At 38.0% G+C, this 22,850-nt stretch overlaps 1 protein-coding gene across 1 annotated transcript in view; it reads right to left on the bottom strand.

The window, feature by feature from the left end:
• Positions 1-785: 785 nt before the first annotated feature.
• The window catches only part of ATRIP (ATR interacting protein), a 37,631-nt gene continuing 15,566 nt past the window's right edge, over positions 786-22,850 (bottom strand). The window contains exons 7-14 of the mRNA XM_075183031.1: positions 14,780-14,860; positions 13,765-13,891; positions 10,070-10,729; positions 6,919-7,061; positions 5,102-5,193; positions 4,546-4,632; positions 1,533-1,785; positions 786-1,080 (exon numbers count right to left, since the gene is read on the bottom strand). Of these exons, the coding sequence (XP_075039132.1) occupies positions 1,013-1,080; positions 1,533-1,785; positions 4,546-4,632; positions 5,102-5,193; positions 6,919-7,061; positions 10,070-10,729; positions 13,765-13,891; positions 14,780-14,860 (1,511 nt within the window). The 3' untranslated portion in view covers positions 786-1,012. The remainder of the gene's footprint in view (positions 1,081-1,532; positions 1,786-4,545; positions 4,633-5,101; positions 5,194-6,918; positions 7,062-10,069; positions 10,730-13,764; positions 13,892-14,779; positions 14,861-22,850) is intronic.

The following is a 22,850-nucleotide window of genomic DNA, read 5'->3' as shown; positions in this document are numbered from 1 at the left end:
ATAGTGTAAGTTAAATACTGGCTGTTTTTTTCATGTAGCACACAAATACTTGATAGCTTATTTTTTACACTGCATTTTAAAGTTGATCTAGGACATGCCCTACCCCAACTATAAACTTGTCCCCACATTTTAAATTTACATCCCCCTCCAATGCAACATGTTTTTGTCAAGGTGGACAGTTACTCATTTTTTTTGCTTTACTTTCCCCTTAATGAATCAGGCCCAGTAACTCCACACTGACAGATACCCACAAGAGTGCCTGTGCAGCACTAAAGCAAACACCTCCTCTATAACAAGCAGAGGAAAGACGTTCAGATATAATAAATGGGAAAGAACAGTTACGGTTGGTAACAGCTTATGGTTTTAAGATTTCTACAGTTACTAGTTCATGTTTAGTTTCTCTGCCTTCTGCTCTCTTCTTGTTCCAACTGTACTACACCACCGGTGTCTGCACAGAAATATCAGTCGCCAATGACTGCTTTATTATTGGAGAACGATAATGTTGTTGCCCAACAACAGTCATCCGCATTTACCCCACAAGCAAATACAACTGTTATTTCCGCTACCTTATATATCACATATTCCCTGCACCTCAGATTGTAAGCTCACTCGTGCAGGGACATCTTTACCTTGTGTTTCATGTGGTTGTAAGCAATTTGTTTATATCATGTCAATGATACAAACCAATGTACAGTGCTGCATAATATGTGAACACTTTATAAATAAAAAGATACAAAGGATAAAACAATATGCAGTGTCAAAAATCCACTCACAAATACAACACACTGATTACAAGATCATTTTTGTATTTAAATATGAGTTTTCATTTTTAAAACAGTACTTTTCATTATAGCACTATGAAAATTCTTAGAAATTGGTCCAAATGTTCAATTAAGGCATATTTGTACAGTTTTACCATAAACGGTTAACAATCTCATTGCCATATGCTTAAAATATTTTACTGTGGACAATAATAAATAACCAGGTGTAGAAGCATGCAAAGTAGATTGAATCATGTGCAGTCCATGCTTTCATCCTCTGTCTCAACTTCAGGAGGGCACAGTTCATCCAGGGCAAACTCTGTAACAGAAGGTTGGATAGATAGATTGGCAAGTACATGAAAAGACAAAAAAACAAAACATTATGATACACTATTTTATTAAGAGAATCACCATCAACAAGGTGTATCTTGAAAGTTGCACAATTGTACATGCATGTTACTGTACAAGTGGGTGCATGCCTGTGGTATCCTTAATCCTTATCCCTTTTGGTGGAGTTCATTCATTTAACAAAATTAAATTATTTAAAAGAACATTATCTATATCCATTGCTTTTACTCAGCTAGCTCTTCTTTCGTTGTTTATTGTATCCATATAATTTCCCCAATATTAGTCTATTTCAAATGCCCAACTTGTATTCTTCTCTCAGCTCCTCTTACACTTGGTACAAAGGGAATGAAGTGTACACAAGAAGTAGTTGGTTACATGGAATCAAATGCTAATTTACAGTACAAAGTTTATGATGAATCTGACCTTCACTCTCATTCAAGATGCTATATTTTCTGAAAATGCCTCGGACCCCTGGCACAGCTTGGTCATATTGGTGGAGGACCTCCAAACAGTGTTCACTGAAGTTTTTGTCCTTCTGGAAAAGGCTGTGAAGCATCATCAATGTCTCCCTTAGAAGTTGCATTGATTTGTTTTGGTCCGGAGTGGTTAAGAGTAATGTTAAACGGCGCACACGGAGCCATTCCTGGTGTAAGGTGAGAACCAGCGCCTTCACAACCTGAGCAAAGAGGAGACAATGCAATTGTTTTTAAAACATTTATTTATTGAAGAAACATGTATAAAATAAACATTTCAGGTACAAAACCATATAATTTATTTTTATTTTAATATATGCATGGGGTTGGGTGGATCGTGGGGGAGTAAGACAGAAGGGGCTTGCAAATCAGGCATTGGGTGGTGACCGTCTCTAAGACCCACATATTCTTTTTCCCCTCTGCCAACTTCTGTCTTGGATAGACTGACAAAGGCGCCAATAAAGGTGGAATAACGTTCAAGTATTATACCTCCATTCCTTGACCGCCTCCCCTAAAGCCCCAGCTCAATTACGCTGGGAAGCGGATATCTGTTTAAACCTCCCCTCACAACAATGGGAAACTATCTATATAATTTCCCACCATATGTCAAAGTTCATTAATCATACAGAAATGACGGTCAAAATCCTCAGACGGGTATACCTCACCCCGGACCAGCTGCATACCAGTTGGCCAAGCCAAACAAAATTTTGCTGGTGCCAATGTACTCAGGTTGCAGATGTTTTCCACGTCTTTTGGATGTGCCCGGTGCTTCAGCCGCTCTAGGATGAGGTTTTTACCCTGATTTCCACTGTTCTGAAAACCACAGTCACTCCAGACACTGTCTTAGCTCTTCTCCATGTATACCTGACTTCCATTCCTAAACATGACCATTATCTTCTTGGCCATGTGCTGATAGCTGCTAGAGCAGCGATAGCCCAAAACTGGAAGTCGCCTGCCCCATTTACCATCACCCGAATCGGCTCAAAGATTCAATATAGCTTAGAAATGGAAACAACAGACATGACCTACTCCATATCTGCATCAGCACCCATTATGAGATGGTTTAAATGGCAAGAATATGTCATAGATGGCCCTGTAGCGCCTTAAGGTGCCTCCAAATCTTCACTCTCTCCCTCTCCAGAGGACCATATTGAATCTCCCCAACCCAACAAACAAGCTACACCCTCCTGATACCCTTGCTATATCACTAGTACTCCTTAGATCATCATTATGGAGGATAGTATGCCTTACGGATCAGTTATTTTCCTCTGTATGTAAATTGCTGATATTAGAGAGTTTTACTTGAGTGACTCCCCCCCCCCCCCCTCTCGCGTGGGGTCTCCCCTTGTGTTTTCCTCTGTTTTGACCCTCCTTTTTCTCATTGCTGTACCCCCATATCTTCTGAAAACTTTCAATAAACACTATTGACGTTAAAAACAGACAGGGAAGGGAAAATGTTACAGATATATATTTAAAACTGTTAAAACCAAATCTTTGATTATTTTATTTTAAAAGAGAGCCACGTGCTCAAATATTATACAAGTAGCTTTGGGTACTCTTACACAGCTGTTTCAAAGTACCAATTTAGCTTGACAGGGAAATCATACAAGGCCTAGAATTAGGTCCTACGTTGTAAGACTCAAGGAATTATCACTATTGGAGATTGCAGACTGTTTTATCTTGCGATAAAGAACCTTTGGGCCCAGAACTCCTGAGAAAATGCAATCATGACATCCAACATCTGTAACTACAAAAAATAATAGTTTGTCCCAGAAATTAATATGAAAGTAACTGAATGTTTCCCAGATGGAAAATGCATGAAAATACTATGTTTGTCACACAGTTAACTGTTATGCCAAATGATTTGACATAGAGCAGTAAACTGATACAATGGTATTGTAATTCATAAAGTGTTGCTTACTAGTACCTAACTAAGAACACCAAACAAATGCTATTGTCCATTCTGGTTCTGACCCGGCTTGTCCACTACCCTCTATTGGTGACTGCAACTACCTTGCTAGCGACTGGCATTGAGGGCTGTGAACAGCATGTCCCACACGGCCAAGACCAAACCTCCTTACAAGGGTCCCTGGTGAACAGTAGGTGCATGGTAGACTCTGCACCTCTTTGCTCAGTAGTGCCAGCTATTAGCAAGTATCCGTCCATTCTGCACAGTGAGACTGTAACACAGTATTTGATGTATGTAGACACACACTACAGACTGCAGTGTATGCACATACATATGTACAATAAAAGGTCTCATCAGAACACAAAAAAAAAATATTGTAATATAAGATATAAGAACAACTCTTAACAGTATAATCATTGATTTCATTTGTTTCTTACATTAAATACATGCAGATGTTTGCAATGAATACTGTATATAGTATGCATTTTTATAGCCTTTATACACATGTTCTGTGCTAGCTAGTGGCACACATAAGTGTACCTTTTAAATTAATGACTATACCGTGTCAGTCATCACTACTATTAGTTGGCATTTTACATCTGCAATAAAACAAGAAAAATGGACTGTAGTGGGTGCGTATGATACAGCTGAAGCCAAGCTAGAAACCCAGGACATGAATCTGCTGCATCTGTGTCAGAATGGCCTTACTGTACATTACCTACATTAGTCTGCCCCTTTCACCTCATTCCGCCTCTCAAGTTGTGGGCAGTCATAAGTGTCAATTGCATTTGGACATGAATTTCAGGCAACTGCGTTCATTGGTCCGTTTGTGAGCATGCACAGAGCTATCTCACGCAAGATACCCTATGCAAACGGATGCACATCCAAACATGAATCAGACCCATAGTATTCAGCTGCAGCTCTGTGTCTAGAGCCTATAGAGTATGTAGAATAGGATAGGTTTTCCAATATTTGGCTGAATAAATACATTTTTGTTATAAACCTATTTACACACAGGTATACAACAACAAGCAAAACCATTAATAAAGCATACCTCTCTGTTACACTGACACGTAAGTCCAGACTCAGAAGAGGAAGAGCTCCAACCCTGGGTAATCAGTTTATTCAGGAACCTAACCATCTAGAGAAGAGAGTATTAAACCACAGGTTAAAATGTAGGACAAAAATACATTATCAGGAAACATTTTTTTTTTTTTTTTTTTCACAAACATATAGTATTATAAATGTTAGAATACTATATTTACAGTAAGTGATGCAGAACTGCACTGCTGCAGGCATTTTCACTACAAGAAATGCCCCACCTAGAACCTGACATTCCATATATCCACTGTAAGTATAACACATATTTATTACATTAGTTCACTTGCTTGTCAATGTATCTTCAAGACAAAAATACAATTGTACATATTCTTATTTAAAAGTAGCAATATAGAAGAGACCAAGGAAGGTAAAACATTTTTAATATCATATTACATTTAAACAATACATGTCATAACGTAGAAAAAAACCTCTGACAGATTGCAACTTTGTAAGCAAACACTGTAATAGATTATAAAAAATAACATAACTATTTGCCCTTTCTTATCTACCTCATGCTCGAACTGAAGCCACAGTGTCTCTGATGCATGTTTGTCCGGCCTCGAGATGACATATGTGTACAAGACAAGCAGGACACAACTTTCTGCAATTAAAAATAAAAGGAAAATTAAGAAAAGAGAATTCCAATTTTACAAACTATACAATACAAGAAAAATGAAACTACAGGACTTCTTTCCTTACATTGCATTACACGTACAAATTCATACAGGGCCCCCACCCCAATCAGCTGCAGAACTGCTGAGTTATCATGCTTGGAAAACTGATTGTTTATATATGACACTGACCCACAGGCTGTTGCAGCTTTTCAATCAGTTGCACTTGACACACATCATAGTGTGTTGAGCACATTAAATCAATCCTGAAAGTTATACCAGTGTCCCATAGAGAAGAGAAAAGAGATGAGATGCCTGGGGAGGGGGTGGTGTGAGAAGAAATCGACTTTGGTTCCAAGCATAGAAACCAGATGGTTCTGCTACTACAGTTGTGGGGGGCTTCTGTGTGAATCTGAATGTTGGGACAGTTGTACTTTAAGAGCACCGGTCACCTACATTCACAGCAGCACTTTTATGGACTGAAACAATATTCATGAGAATACAGCCAATCAATTCATTAGGAACAAGTGCTTCATGAATATTAATAAAGTACTTCAATGTGCTCGCTGATTCGTAGTGAATGTATAGGTTGCTTTCTCAGTAATATGGATTAAACCCAAAAAAGTATTAATTCCACTGTGTGTAGAGACAAGTGCTTTCCAAGTGCAGAAGTGACCAGGAAAATAAAGAACACATTGTGAGATGCTTATGGATACAAAGACGATATCAAGAACCAAGAAATAATTCTTGCAACTGCTGATATACTAGAGAACTGGTAAACCCAAAACCGCTTTCACCAGCTTAGTCCACAAAGTAGGAAGCAGAGATACTCACAATTGCTAATTGCAGGTTTATTGAGGGCAAGCAATTCACAATGTTTTGCAGATAGAGAAGATTTTCCCCTTCAAACGTGTAACATAAAAAATGAGGGCAGCATTACAAAAAAAAAAAAAGCCTCAAAATGAACTTTCATCTACAATATACATATTATAGCAGATACATAAATATAACCATCCACATAGCAATAATAAATGTGAATCACAAACAAAATCGAGCAACATAAACACATGCTTCAGGCCATATATTTCATATTCTGTTTCCCCCAAGAAACAACAGTAGATTTAGACAGTGTTATGAATAGTGGTATACAATGTTCATAAAAAAAATTAAATGATAATTCTTCATTTGTACCATTAGAATACAGAGGGGTTGCCCACAACAAAACACACATTAGCATCCATGTGCAGGTTTTCTTGTGCTTATGACCTAGTTGGGTGTAAGTGTATCTGGTGTATTCTGCCAACTCCGAACTATAACTCAGTGTGGAAATGGTCATGCACATAAAATAACCTTTTATCCCATTATTTAATTTCAATTATCTTGCTCTACACAATGAAATGTGTTTCAGCTCAGCAAAACAAGGCACACTGGTGTATCTACTTTATATTTCAGTAAGAATGTCTTAAACACATCCAAACTTTCCTCTCTACCTGTGAAAACGCCTATTCCACTGGAAATTCAGCATCTTCCTAAACAATCCTATGCACACTTGTGCAAACCAATGTGGAGTCCAAAGCTGCATTTGTTCTGTAGAGTGTTCATTTTGCTCTCCATAAATTACCTTTCATGTATTTTTTGCCTTCAATAATCCTGCAAAATAGCATCTGTGAGTAACACTTCTTTCTATCTTGTAGACAATGCCAAGAGCCACTGACCTGAACAGGAACAGAAGAGACTGGCCAGTCTGTTGTGATCAGCGAGAAGAGCTAGCAGTCTGACAGCCTTGTGGGCTACAGAGAGGGGAGCATCTGCAGACAGGCACTGGAGCAGCACAGGAGAAGTGAACAAAACTTGGAAACTGAAAAACAATGACATGATTAGGCTGAGCAATAGTGGAAAAGATACTAAATATGGGATTTTCTGTTTGTTTGTTTTTTTGTTTTTTTAAAATAAACATTTAGTGTATGATTAGAACTTACAAAAAACAATGAACTAAATATAACAGTGCAATATGTTAGTCTAATTTTTCTTGTAGTAAATATAATAAAAATAATTTATTTATAGCACGCCTTTATAGGCCTCAAAAATAAATACTTAACTGTGTGTCAATTTAATCCCTTTAGACCCTTGAGTGCTAAAGACAAGTGGAACTCATCCTCTACATTACCGCCTTAGGTGCTCAGGACAAGTCTCACCATTATAAGTGGGTTTTTGGATACTGCCAGAGGAAAGGAGTCCTTCCTTCATTAGAGACGTGCCTGTACGTGCACAGTTTATTAATGTCAATGGGAAATGCTAGGGATATGGGAGGCTCTTTTAGAGCCACTATCTCCCTATCCCTGGCACTTGGAAAGTTGGGGATACTTTTGTTTGAAAGAGGGAAGTATTGATTTTGATGAGCAGGCATTAAATAAATATATGATGAGCCCAATAATGCACAACACAGGGGTGAGAAAAGCCTTAGAGGCAAAGGGGTTAAAGGCATGTGTTTAGTGTTTTGAACTTTGGAGTTCTTCTTGATTTAGAAAGCAAACAACAAAAACACACATACTAATTCAGGGGTGGTTAAAATCTCAGGAGTCAGATAACCCATGTGCATAAAATATTAATGCTGGAGGCTATTTTTTTAGATTCATATCTGCGGATGTAAATCGATGCACATCTTCCTTGGTATCATAAAAGATCCGGCTGACTTTAATTCTGCAATATTTTGTCCACCCCTGTACTGCAACTTTTTCATCACAAACATACTATATTGTTTAAATCACGTAACTATATTGTTTAAATCACCTCAACAAACCTTTTTTTTATATATAGGCATTTTCCACATTGATCACTGCATTAACAGAGGGTTGCACACCTCACCACGTATTCTCCACAACAATACCATCAGGTTTATGAAATATACACGGTTTGTGGTTGCTATTAGCTCAATTGCACAATACATGCCTGCAGTTTTCACTACACGAGCATGCATCATACAGTTCCATTGATTATAATGCACCCATGCTACATGTGCTTTTAATATATGGCTGTGATTAATTGGTCAGTCTGAAAATCCTACATTTTCTAAGCTTCCCATGAAAAGATTACTATCGTGTCCATCTTTAAAACATTTTTAGAACTAACACCAGGCAGCCACTAGGTGTCATATACTAGTTTAAATGTATATGTACGTCTCTCCTCCACTCTCATCACATCCTCCCATTCTCGGTTACAGGATTTTTTCCGGCCTGCACCCACATTGTGGAATTCCCTCCCTCGCACAGTAAGACTTTCCTCTAGTCTTCAAACCTTCAAGCGTTCACTGAAAACCCACTTCTTCAGACAAGGTTATGATATTCCTCAGCCACCATCTTAATTTCCCTAGATTACCCTATTACCGTCCTCTACACAGCTAACGCAAGACAACAACCCTCTGACCAACATTGCAACACACACCCCCCACTCCAGGGGAGAGTGGAGGAATGTCGGGGGGGTTTCCCCCCGACCCCCAAAAAAACACCCCCGCGAGCCTATACAAAACCTATAGAGGAGCGTCATAGTAGAATCATAACATGAACTATACAACTTTTCTTCACCAACTATATATAAATACAGTAATACATAGTGGAACAATATAAAATTTAAACGCAGGTACAATATTTTTCTTTAGTATAAATGCCTTGCTGTAAGCAGCCACATTTGCATTTGGCAAAGTTTTCAAAAAACACCACCCATTGTATCAAAATATAAGGGTGCACATCATATTTACTTTCACGTGGATTTTGAAAAAAACAAAAACAAAACAAAACAGCAAAAAGTACCATCACAACAGAAACAACCTAGTCAAACTGATTACTTAACCTGGACTGGCCAATTCTCTATATGATTCTAATATAATTTCACTGAAGTGAGCAGTTTGTGCACGGTCAACCACACAGCGGGTGTAGCTGTATAGGCAGTCCCCGATAACGCTCGTAATGTATGAAAGTGTATTGATGTCTCCGTTCGCTAATGAGTGGGACACTCAAAACACTTTCATACAGCGTGAGCGTTATCAGCGATTGCCTATACAGCTACACCTGCTGTGTGGTTGACCGTGCACAAACTGCTCACTTCAGTGAAATTATATTAGAATCATATAGAGACTTCATCTTGCATTTACCGAATTACGATTGGAGAGAGTGCTACATTTTGGATATCAGGACTAATAACGGAGCTTACATAACTATCAATTCTCACGGGATGTGTGGTTTCAACAGTTCGTTTACATAGATTCATCTTTATCCTTAGAACTATCCATCGGCAATCATTCATTCATGTATATTCATACAAGGTTGATTTAGAGTGTGTTATCTGTTTTAGATTGGATTTATATACATGTGTGTTACATTTTGATGCATGTTTTTTTATTAATAAACTTGTGATTTTATATACAACCTCACAGTTTTATTAACAAGGGCATAAGTGTTTTCAGTTTCCAGCGCTGTTGTCTTTCTGTTTTTAGTTGTTCCATATATCGAGACCTCCCCGGTCTTTTCAGGTGCAGGTACTAAAATACTCATCACCCTCTTAGTTCGTTATCATATATCTATTGCGCCAGATTTTTTTGTGTTTTGACAGGGATAGCTCAAACTGTTATTCACACAGGCAACAAGAAGACGTGACAAAAATTAAAAAAGCTTGCAAGTTCTTCCACCCAGTGTTGCTTTCCCTCACTAATGCCTGTGTGAATAATTATCCCTTTGCCTTCAGCATTTTCAGTGCACTTTACTCAAGCCCATATGCATTGTGTGAGGCACAAGAATATTTTAAGAAGCCCTTGTCTCTGTGCGCTCTAAGAGCGCATGCATTACTTAAACACCACAAGACGAAAAAAATTACCTGCACAATAGTTCATTAGGAGAATTTTCTGCCAATTTCACCAATACTTGGAGGACCTGTTCTCGGATAATATCCCTCTTGTATGTTACTACAGTAGATGACAAGAGCAAAACTATTTTTTTAAATAAAGGATGCAGATTTTGTTCTTCATTGTCCATCTCTCCATGTTTCAAAGTAGTAGATTCCTGCTCAGCCTCTGGAGTGAGAGGCGAGGGCATCTCTCCCTCTAGTGTTTTCTGCAGTAAGGTCTCTACCACATCCAGACTGTAAAACACCAGGTGATAAAGGATCCTAAGTGAGGCCAGAGCAGGTTCTGCAAGACTTGAGACTGTATCCTCAACACTGGTGATCATACTTTGGCATGTGTTGGAAGAAGAAATAGACTTGTTATCAGATGGACTCACTCCCGATTTCTCCAGGGACTGCAGGGCCTGGCAGTAGGCAGCAATATGACACTCCACTAGAGGCAGTATGAGCACAGCTCCTGCCAGCCGAGACATCTTGTTGAGATGAAGGTATACACTCTGGCTTTGTGAAACTTTCTTCTGCATGACTTCTTCACCCAATGCAATTGAATTCAGTCCTGTGATGGCCAATTTCTGATAATCTCTCAGAGCAAAGCAGCGAGAGGGAGACAAGGTAGTGGAGGTCCCTGCAGTGCTTAGTAAGAAAATACACTAGTATCAGCAGAGGCAACACTGAAAGATAACAAATACAAACAATCATGCTTATCCTGTAAAATGGATCGTTATATTCGGTGAGCAGTGATGTCACTTGTGCCACATGACTCATTTTGACAGTGTTCCATTAAGGAATGTATAATTGTCAGTAAAGTCAAAACACACCTGGATATTACAGACCACTTCATACAAGGAACTCGCTTTGCTTCAAATTGACACTTATATAATATATCTAATATAAATGCTTAGTGGCGTCTGCCTGTCTGTGTGTGGAAAAAAAACAACAAGTTGCAGCGCCACCTGCTGGGCAGAGTTATACACTGACCTACTAAATTCTTAGTGTGTGTGGGGAAAAAAATTCAAAAAGGGCTGAAATTTGGTAGGGCTCAAACTCATTTTCGTGAGGTAATTTTACCTCATGAACACACATGTGTAGAGGCGTGCGTTAGAGTGTGTGTGTGTGTGTGTGTGTGTGTGTAAAAAACTATTTTCTCAGAAAGGGCTCATCCAATTGACCTGAAATTTGGTATACTGACATTATTTGACAAAAAAATTAGAATGGTCAAGTCAGTTAACTTTCATCATCCCCCTTCCCCCCGTGGGAGGGGTAGTAAAGGCTAAATTTACGAGTTGAGGGGTCAAACTCATTTTCGTGAGGTAATTTTACCTCATGAACACACATTAAAAAGGGCGCTTGCGTCGGGAAGTAACGATCTTCCCCTGAGGAGGCCTAGGCTAGGCCCAAATGCATGACAAGAACCTTTTTAAGACCTTAAGTATCTTGATTTGACAAGAATGCATGAGTATCATGCACGGGTTAACTTGTATGTGTATATATATATATATATATATATATATATATATATATATATATATATATATATATATATATATATATATATATATATATATATATAGAGGAATAATGTACTGCCTTACTAAAAAACAAACAAAAAAACCCCACAACTTATAGTAATCTTGGAGTTCTGTGACCTGCATAAAAACGCTAGGACATTATTCTATATTACATATTTTTAGGAGCAAAGCCCAAAAAAAAAAAAAAAAAGAAGCAAATGTGCTCCTGGACAAACCATGTTGCAATGCAAGAGGTGCAAGTTAATTTATTTATTTTTTTGCATGCAGGGAAATTCTGGCGACGTTTGCATGTAGCACAAAAATACTGGACAGCTTATTTTTACATTGCAAGTTAGAGTTGAGCTAGGACACACACCTACCTCCAAACTCTAAATCTATCCACATATCTTAAATTTGTAAAATGTTATCATTTTTTTTACTATGATCCTAAATGAACGAGGTCCAGATGTTTAGGTTATTCATAACAAAACGTATTAAAGAAGTTATAAAGTAAAATATATGTTTTCCATCCCAACAGAAAAGAACTGCATTGCAGCAAGCAAGCCAAACCGCATCTGTGGGCACCTCCCCTATGACAGCTATCCTGGCCAGTTAGGAGCTTTGAAAAAATTACGTGTAGGAGAAAGGCTACATAGATAAATGTGAATACTAAATACAGTTCCCACATGATCATTAAATAATTGTATGTCAGACCCCATTCAAGAAATACAAACGACAGCACTGCATAACATGGTGATTCTATATAATATATTATTATTAATCCTTTGGCAAATGTACCATTATGCAGCTAGACCCCATCAGAGCAATATGGTGATGTGTGAGTTGCTGCTTACTTACGTCACCTGGCTATTTATATGCTTGCAGACTTGTACTATGAACTCGGTTTTATTTTGTTTTTTAAAAAACTTTATTGAAAGCATCAGAAATAGAGGTCCAAGCAGCCCACATCTTGTGGTAGGATGCAGAGGAGTTCTTCAGAATACTCATTGTACTAGTGTAACAGAGTGTTTGGGAAAGTCTTGAATTGGTAGAGAGAGCAGGATATGCTTGGTGTCACGTGGGATCTGCAAACGGATGATGCCTAAGAGTAGGGAAAAACTATCCAGAATGGCTCAAGTTGGGGGCAACTCCACCATATGTGCAGAATAGACCCCAGATTACCATAAGTCCTCCAACAGGCATTAGAAGCATCAAGGTAGATGGCACAGAGGCTGACTGGAATGTGTTCTCTGCTTTTTTTTTTTTTTATGTTACACCTAGTTTTTTGGAGGTTTAGCATTTGACCAGTGAGTGCCTGGAGGATTTTTTTTTCTTCTTCATAGCACCTGGCTATAGACAAGTTACAGCAGCTTACCTTTATCTGTGTAGGTTTTGTAGGTCCGCTATCCTGCGAGGCCTGGATTGTCCAGAATGCTATCCCGAGCCACCCACGCAAGCATGACAATTCTTAGGGGGGGGGGGGATGAGTAGCCCTTTGTCAATTCTGCTCCGCCTGCATGACTTATATACTAATTCTTCTGCTGCTTCTTTTGACTCTTTCCAGTGTTTATTACTGGCCTGGAAAGTAGGGAAGCTGGCAGAGATGAGATAGTGCCGCACACTTATATTGTTAAGCATACTGGGCATGCTACAGTGCGTTCCCTCTCCTGGGTGAGTAGCTAGGGGGACACATTAGTCAATTGGCTTCAACATTCCATCTTTCACTAAATGCATTACATTATCTTTCTGGTTTGTAAGCTTTTCATTCATGTCGTTATATCATCATGCAGAGTTCATTGTAACAATACAGGCCTTTATACTAGTGGAGCTCCACTGCTTTTAATTTTGTTACTGGCACTCAAAGAGTGTGTGTGGTTGGCAATAGAGCATATTACATATCTGGCAATCAGAGGATCCCAAAAACAGGTTTTGGGACCACAGCTATGGGCAGGAAGAGGTTCTGCAACCCACAATTACGTAAATCTCAATAGCTCATACATTTGTCAAGGCAGTACAGTAAATATTATGTAGTACAAGCAAAAAGTGTAACTAACCAAACCATTCATAAGACCCAATAGGCCTGCCAATGTTTTGTCATTATTATTTCCATGAAAAGCAATAAATCTATATACTGTACTCTTCAGCATATGATTTGCTCACTTGCTTGAGTGCCCTCTGTGTACAGGAGACCCAGGGAGAACATCCAAGTTACAGCTGAGAAGGTGGCACAGACCAGGAAGACCAAGGGGGTCAGATTGCTGCATCAAAGTATTTAATAGAACTGAACCTGGTAAAGAAACAAAAAGAAAAATCCTCAGCAACAAAGTAATCCCTTTGTACAAACACGGCAGCCCTGGATACATCATACTTCATCCAAACTAACAGTGATTTTTAACATTATTTTTGCAATTTGTTCCCATTTCCAGGAACCCTATTACAAACATAGTTAAATTAATTTACCTGCTCATGTGCTAATTAGATACACACTATACCCTGTAGCATTGTATACTGCAATTCATACCATATAAAGGGCATCTCCTTTCTGCACAGTAGTGATTTTATTACTGTAGCAAGCAGAATTGTGCAGTCAAGTTAATGGTAGGAGAAATGGGTGGTTTCAAGCTTCATAAGGATCGTTATGATGTATTTGCCTTTCATACAGGACAAATGTAACAGATCCATCTTTCACATATGCCTGGAATTTACAAGACAGATATATCCCAGGAAAACAAAACTGTAGGATCCTGCTTTAATAACCAATTGTTTTATCCCATCATAGAATGTGCATCTTAGAACTTAGCTCCATCATAATGGAAGGGTATTAAATCACTCTTGGTGTATATTTACTAAGCGGCGGTTCCAACGATTCTCAGTGCTTTGCAATTTTTTTCTTAAAATGGCAATTTTATTAAAAGTCAAAACTCACTGGGCTTTGTGTCATTTTTTAAAATGTCAATTTTAATACTGACAAAGCACCGAAAATCGGCAGTTCGTTGGAACCGCCGCTTAGTAAATGTACTCCTTAGTCTGGACATTAGTGTCACTTTTACATAGTGCTGAGCGCTATTTTGATTTTATTTGATAATTGTAGCTTGTTAAACTGTTGATTTTCTAAAGGTGAGCACTACATAAAACAATTTGTCTTTTCTTCTTTGCCGTGACGTCAGTTACACACCATGGCTGTTCATCCTTTGTGTATAGCCTGAACTGGAAAATATCTTTGCTTGCTTAACTGTTGTATGTACGGTTTCATGCTCTGCAAAGACACAATATAAAGCAAACTTTATTCAAACTTTAGAGAAACAAACATTAGTCAATCAGAATGGAAATGTAAAATGTATACATTATGCAAGTTAGACAAGATCAAAATCATTGTCAGTAAAAAAGAATATTTAAGGAAATAAGCAAAAATCTGACAGATGAATGTATAAGATAGATAAAAAAAAAAAAAGTGTAAAAATATTAAATTGTATGAACGCTCCCCTCATAAGAGATTAAGTTTTACTTTCATCAAAACAATTGTTGTGACGAGATTCTGCATTAAAAATCACCTTAGTGAATTAGTTCCACAGACACATATGCAAAGTTTGATAGAAAAACAATTCTCACCTAATATGAGCCAGACATATTTTTTTTTCATTTACATGTACAAAATATCCCAAGTGAAATATTAAGTAATCCTTTACTAATTACAACTTTGTCAACATGGCACAAAAAAACACAAAAACAAACAAACAAACAAACAAACAAGGCCTATTTCTACCACTCCTATGACACACAGAATTCCAACATAGGCAAGCATCTTACTCCTAACAAATGATACAACTTCCCTAAAAGAGTATGTATATACAAGTTAACCCGTGCATGATACGCATGCATTTTTTTTGTCAAATTTCAGGTCATTCGGATGAGCCCTTTCTGAGAAAATAGTTTTTTCCACAGACACACACACACACACTAACACACGCCGCTACACATGTAGGGGCGGATCTAGAAAATGTTTGTTCCCCGGGGGGATGTTAGGGCGGGGCGATTTAGGCCCCGCCCCCTTTTCGACTTCTGAGGCTGCACAGTATGTGCAGGTCCGCTCGGCAGTGACAGTGTGCTGCCCGGCTGCTCTGATTGTGTTTAAAATACAATCAGAGCAGCCGGGCAGTACACAGAGGACACTCAAGCAAGTGAGCAAATCATATGCTGAAAAGTACAGTATATAGATTTATTGCTTTTCATGGAAATAATAATGACAAAACATTGGTAGACCTATTGGGTCTTATGAATGGTTTGGTTAGTTACCCTTTTTGCTTGTACTACATAATATTTACTGTACTGCCTTGACAAATGTATGAGCAGCCGTCGGCAGCAAACCCCTGCTAGGGGTGCCCCAATCGCACCCCCCTGGATCCGCCACTGTACACATGTGTGTTCATGAGATAAAATTACCTCACGAAAATGAGTTTGACCCCTCAACTCGTCAATAATGTCAGTATACCAAATTTCAGCCCTTTTTATCCACACACACTAAGAATTTAGTAGGTCAGTTAACCCGTGCATGATACTCATGCATTCTAGTCACATCAAGCTACTTAAGGTGTTAAAAACTCCCCACTGTCACCCCCGGCAACCATCAACCACTCCCAACTGTCACTTCTCCTTCAAGAAATATATAGGTCAGTGTATAACTCTGCCCAGCAGGTGGCGCTGCAGCTTGGTTTGTTTTTTTTCCACACACACACACACAGACAGACTAACACACGCCACTAGACATTTATATTATAGACAAGTTAACCCGTGCATGATACTCATGCATTCTAGTCAAATCAAGCTACTTAAGGTCTTAAAATGGTTCTTGTCATGCATTTGGGCCTAGCCCAGGCCTCCTCAGGGGAAGAGCGTTACTTCCCGACGCAAGCGCCCTTTCATGAGGTAAAATTACTTCACGAAAATGAGTTTGACCCCTCAACTCGTAGATTTAGCCTTTACTACCCCTCCCACGGGGGGAAGGGGGGATGATGGAAGTTAACTGACTTGACTATTCTAATTTTTTTGTCAAATAATGTCAGTATACCAAATTTCAGGTCAATTGGATGAGCCCTTTCTGAGAAAATAGTTTTTTCCACACACACACACACTAACGCACGCCTCTACACATGTGTGTTCATGAGGTAAAATTATCTCACGAAAATGAGTTTGAGCCCTACCAAATTTCAGCCCTTTTTGAATTTTTTTCCCACACACACTAAGAATTTAATAGGTCAGTGTATAACTCCGCCCAGCAGGTGGCGCTGCAACTTGGTTTTTTTTTTCACACACACACAGACAGACGCCACTAAGCATTTATATATTAGATAGATATATATTAGATAGATATATATATATATATATATATATATATATATATATATATATATATATATATATATATATATATTCTACAAAAATGATTTCTGCATATTATTATGCCCACAAGAAGATGGGACTATCACAATGACAAACACACGTCGAACACATAGGCAACTACAGTGACAATAGTGTCACTATGCTCTATACAAATTTTTATCACAAGCATGTACAAATGTATTACAAAATATTCTATAGGATATTGCCCTCTTCGAGTCATATCATAGATTTATCAAGGCAAAAAGTCTCCCTATACCACTGTTTGTGGGAATGCCCTCCATTAAAATATTTAGGATAAAAATGAAACAATACTCAAAAGACCCAGTAATATATGTATATTACTACAGATAACAGTGGTGGGCAACGGGCAGAGAATAAGACTGTATGGAAGCAGCCAGCTTCTGCATTACGTGATCTTGTCTGTACACGCAGGGTGCTCATGCAGTACATGCAATCAGAGGAGGCGACAGAAAGGCACTACTAAGGATGTCCTCGAATATACAGACATCTACCAATCCTACTCTAAGGCTTTGAACATTGTCAAACAAATATATATCTTTGCATCACTCTGGTTTCTAACTTCAAATGCCTCTTTAATACATTTAAATCTCTTCTCGAATCTAGCTTCATACTTCAAGGACAATGCCAAAATTGAATATAAAATTATACAATGGTATCCTCTTCCACAAAATCAGCCTGCACGATCCCTCTCCTGCACATTCTGGCACATCTCTAGATGATGTAGTCTCTACCACTTCTTCTCTTACCACTCTACTACCTATCCAGATGACCCTGTCCCCTTACAAACCAGTCATTCGCCATCTCCTGTGCTTATCCCATGTTTAACATCTGAAATCTTGCTCTCTATACAGTGGTAATTTTCCAACATTATTCAAGCAAGTGGCTTCCCTATTCCCATTCTCACCCAACTTTTTAACTTCTCCAGGCTATTCTTCCTTATCTGAGAAAAACAAATTCAGATCCAAATGCTATCTCAGATAACCACCCCATCTCTCAACTCCTATGTAATTCCAGGCTTTGAAGACTTTGTGATACTTGCATCACACAACATAGACGTCACTGTGTAGGGTGGTAAATTATTTGATCAGTCCTAAAACTGAAGGCCACTACTCGTATCTAATGCGGTTTAATCTCTCTGCTGCATTTGACCGTATCGATCACTCACTCAAACACTGCATTTCTTAGGTCTTTGGGACACTGTTCTATGCTACTGAATGTCTTTCTGTTGTTTCATATTGGATGTCTTCTTGCTACCTTAAACTCAATCTTTCAAAATTGAGTTATTAATCTATTCACCAGCCAACAGAATCTAAATATAAGACAGGTCAATGTATGTTGCCAATACAACAATGAACCTTACCACCTCTAGTTTGCTTGCCTAGGTATTACAGAATGAAATATAAACAACTTCCAACATACAAAGCCATTAACAAAACCGCACCTGCCTAATTCTCTTCACTTAATATCTTCCATCTCAATCCCTTTGTTCTTTTCTTCTCATCCTCAATCATTATATGTTCCAAATCCTGGTTTATAAGGAATTGCCTGGATAGATCTAATGTACAGGCTTATGTAGGCATCTGCATATAAAGCTCTACATACCAGTGGAGGCAACACCCCCCTCAAACACCTTCCAACCTCATTTGAACTTTGTGGCTCAGTGAGAATGCAGTCTGGACTGGACTTGGCACCAGCTCCACTCTTAGGTTTAAATCTGAAGCAGGCAAACTAACATGCAAAGGGTGCAGCTTAGGACCACCGGAAGGCATCCCAGTCACAAGATCACCTGGTAAGTGGCACGCACATGCCACCTCTGAGGATTTGTGACCGAGATCTTCTTTTCTGCCCAGCAACATACATATATACATACTATATATATATATATATATATTTATATTAGTCCCTACGTTTACCATTATAAGTATAATTTCACTGATGGTATATAGAGATATTTGAAGATATAAAAACTTTTAACCACCTCACATTATACAGTTTTTTTCTATTTTTATCACTGGTGTTCTGCTGCCACCTCCTGGCCAGTCTAAATATAGCAACCATATGTACCAAATAGAAACGATTATCTTCACACTCCTACAGAAGTTTAACCAGCGCTTATAGATATCTACTCTGTTTCATTCACTGAACTTAACCTCTGGATTGTAAGACAAGTATCCACTCTGTCCTAATGTTTTCAAAACCCCATATTGTTCCAGTACAATTGGGAGAAGAACTTACTTACAGAATATTTGTGAGCAAGACCTGAAAATGAAAGCAATCTTATCAACACTGGCCAGCCACAGTTCACATAAAAGATGACTTGCAACTTAGTTGTTTTTAATTATATTGGAAACATGTTGCTTTATGAGTCCTATTAAAAGAAATCTGCAAGCTAAAATATCTAATGTCTAGTTTACTGCAGCCAGAAAAGTCTTCCAAATATAACAGCTCATGTAGTATTTTGCAGGGCCACCAGAGGGAAGCATTGCAATAAAATATGTAATTCTGTTTACTGTTAAAGCAAGCCAGGAAAAGGAAGGACAAGCTGATAGAAAGCCTCAGACATCCTTCACAATCATCTCACAGCTGAGTTGAACCTGTCTTCGCCGTCAAAGCACCTGGTGTATATGGGAGTTACCAAGCTTTACAATGGAGGCCACAAATGTCTAAATTAAACGTTATTTCTCCTTGTGGAACATTCCTCATGAAGACCAGAAAAAGACAGTAGCCTCTAAATTTGTGAGGTTTTTTTTGACAGGAAGAAGAAAGCTCACACACCTAAAAAGCGAATCACTTAGTGTAGCACAATGGTAGAGAAAGTAGAGATGCAAACAATCTTGAAAGTCTAAAAATGATTTATTAAACCACCACATTCGAAAAATCAAATATATTTGAAAATAAATAAATAATAAAACCACATACAACTTTGTAGAGGAAACAGTGAAAGCAATGAGTAATTGCAAACAGTTTTAACCGCCTCACTGTGCCAGAATAACGAGTATCCAATTCTCTTACGGAGGAGAAATCCCCTTCATCAATACATAATCTCGTCTCCAAACGTAAACAGTCAAATGTTTAAGGAACAAAACACAGTCCCAAGTAGAGGTCACAACCACCATTCAATAATTACTCACTAGATCCTCATTTGGAAAAAATTATGGTAAAATTCTCCATCCGTACGGAAAATGTGGAGCAGATAGAGAAGCCACCTATAAATAAGTATCTGTAATCAAAGAAGGTGGCCAACTTACTGAATAATACAGAGCGTTTCGAAACTTTAGTTGTCTTCTGTGTGGACTACACACTTTGAAAGATCCCTCCTTGGTGGCATTCTATTAAGTCTCTCTAACCAGCTTCTGAAACTACTACAAACTGTTACTTATGCAATCCTATGTTTTGATTCATTTAGGAGTAGATGCATAATGAACACTGCTGCAGGCTTTTAGCCACCACTAATTGGAATTCATCTCTTCACCATTAAACTTCACATTTATGGATTGCAGATAATAAACATTACAAGAACAGAGAATACAATCTTGCATGTTTTAATATTCATTTATTTGGGACATGGTTGAGTTCCATATGGATTTTGTCACAGGTTTGGAGTTTCTTACTCTACATGAATGAGAATGAATTGATCCCTGAAACTTGCTGCTGCTGAATATAATTTTATGTTTGTTGTATTCATTTTCCCGGTCTATGATTCGAATATATATATTATTATTGTGTGTGTGTGTGTGTGTGTGTGTGTGTGTGTATGTATATAATATATATATATATATATATATATATATATATATATATATATATATATATATTTCTAATCTCTACAGTTTAAAATAGATACACTGTGTGTCTGGAGGTGTTTACAGATATTTCTCTTCTGGTCTCTAAACCATTTTGGGCAGTCTCTTTTAGACAGCAGCCTGGGTCATTTGTAAACCAATTACTGCGCCCGTACTCTCTTTCTGCCATGCCTGTTGTATCTTACTTGTATTAGGAAGAAGAAAGCCGTTATAAATATATATGTTCCAAGCTTAGAATAATTTACTGAAATTAAAATCTGTGATGCAGCAATCCTCGCACCACCTCCTGCGAGGCCTCCTCCTATAAATTCTCAGTCAGCTAAAACCGGACTCAGAATCTGAAAAAGAATATTCAAAATTCTCAACAAAACGTGACATTGAGCGGCTGCTTAATGAAATGAAGTCATCAAAGCATACACTGCAATTTGATCTCCTAAAAGCGATTACAGATTTGGGTTCTGAGAGATTTTCCAACAGGAGCAGAGGAAAACATGCAAAACACTCTGATGCCCAATACCCAAAGGAGCAACAAGAGGATATGGATCACAAAGCAAGGAGAAGCAACCTTTGCATCAAAAATGTTCCACAGTCTCAGTTTGAAACATCTTGTTCCGGATATTGACTTGGATCAGCTTCTTATTGACAGGGCATATAGAACCTTACATCCCAAGTCCCAAGATTTCACTACTGGGTCATTCCATGTTAGTTCAGCCAGGGTTGTCCACCATCCATCTCAGATTTTTTTTTGTTAAGAGAGGATGTCAAAACAACTATTTCTGCCAAATATCTCGACTGTCTGACAATTAGTTGATTAAATATTGATTTTTCAATTTATTAAATAATTTACTAGAGAGAGACATAAGAAGAGATGTAGCTATCCTAATTGCTAAACACCTGAAATTTGAACCTGATCTGATAATAAGGATCTCTTACCAATGGTCCCATTACATTAGTAAATGTATATGAACAAACCACAAGCAGGCCCCCTTTCATGCTCAATGACTCAGTTAATCACAACATTGAAAGGGTGAACTTAGCTGGGGATTTTAACACTATTCCCAACAATTAATTGGTCAGCTTCCTCTCACAAGAAGGTATCTAAAGCTTTGATACTGCTGTTTAAAATCCACTCCTTACACGACACTGCTGCATGTACCAAATATATTTCTCCATAAACCATAATCCAAGCAAGGCAATTATAAGAGGGAATTTAATACAAAATTCCTCCCGCCGCAAATGGAAACACAATGAGAGAATGTCAAACTTGACTACTCAAATTCAGAAATTAGAAGCTCTACATAAATCTATCCTTTCCCAAAAAAAACTTTTTCTGAACAAAGTGCAAACAAAGGGGAGGTAAATAATCTCCTTTCCATGTGCATGGAGCAAGCTCTAAAATGGTTTAACCAAACATTTTAAGACTAGGGGGATAAGGCCCATAAATTAAGGTAAAAACTTGCACAAGGAAATATCCTTACAATTAAAATAGCCAGCGAACTAATATTCATGACCCCATCAAAAATAATGGATGGATTTGAAAAATGTCCTAAAAAATGATAACATATGTACAATAGTGCTAAACCTAATCCCAATTAGAAAAACTACAAAATATTTTCTGTCGTTCTGCCACTTACCCAAGTTATCTAGGCCTAGATTTATTCTATTAGGCAAGATTTCTATGGAGGAAATGATTCAGCCAATAAAGGGCCAGAGAGCCAGAAAACAACCAGGGTCAAACGGCTTTTCAGCCACCTATTACAAAACATTCCAGGAAGTTTTAGTCCCGTATTTATATACTATTTTCAGTGAAGATCAGAAAGGTAAACCTTTCTCCTCACAAGCTCTAGAAGCAACAATCTCTCTCATTCATAAACCTGGTAAATATCCAAACTTTTGTACTAGTTATTTCTCTATCTCCTTGCTAAATAATGATGTGAAGCCATTCTGTAAGTTTTGCTCACTAGGTTAAATGAAGTACTTTGACACTAATTCAGTAGTGGTGAAGTAGGTTTTCTACCAGGAAGA

The sequence above is a fragment of the Mixophyes fleayi genome, chromosome 8 (genome assembly GCF_038048845.1).
Source record: "Mixophyes fleayi isolate aMixFle1 chromosome 8, aMixFle1.hap1, whole genome shotgun sequence".
Taxonomy (NCBI): Eukaryota; Metazoa; Chordata; class Amphibia; order Anura; family Limnodynastidae; genus Mixophyes; species Mixophyes fleayi.
The sequence above is the reverse complement of the archived record's forward strand: the minus strand, read 5'-3'. Positions and strand labels throughout refer to the sequence as shown.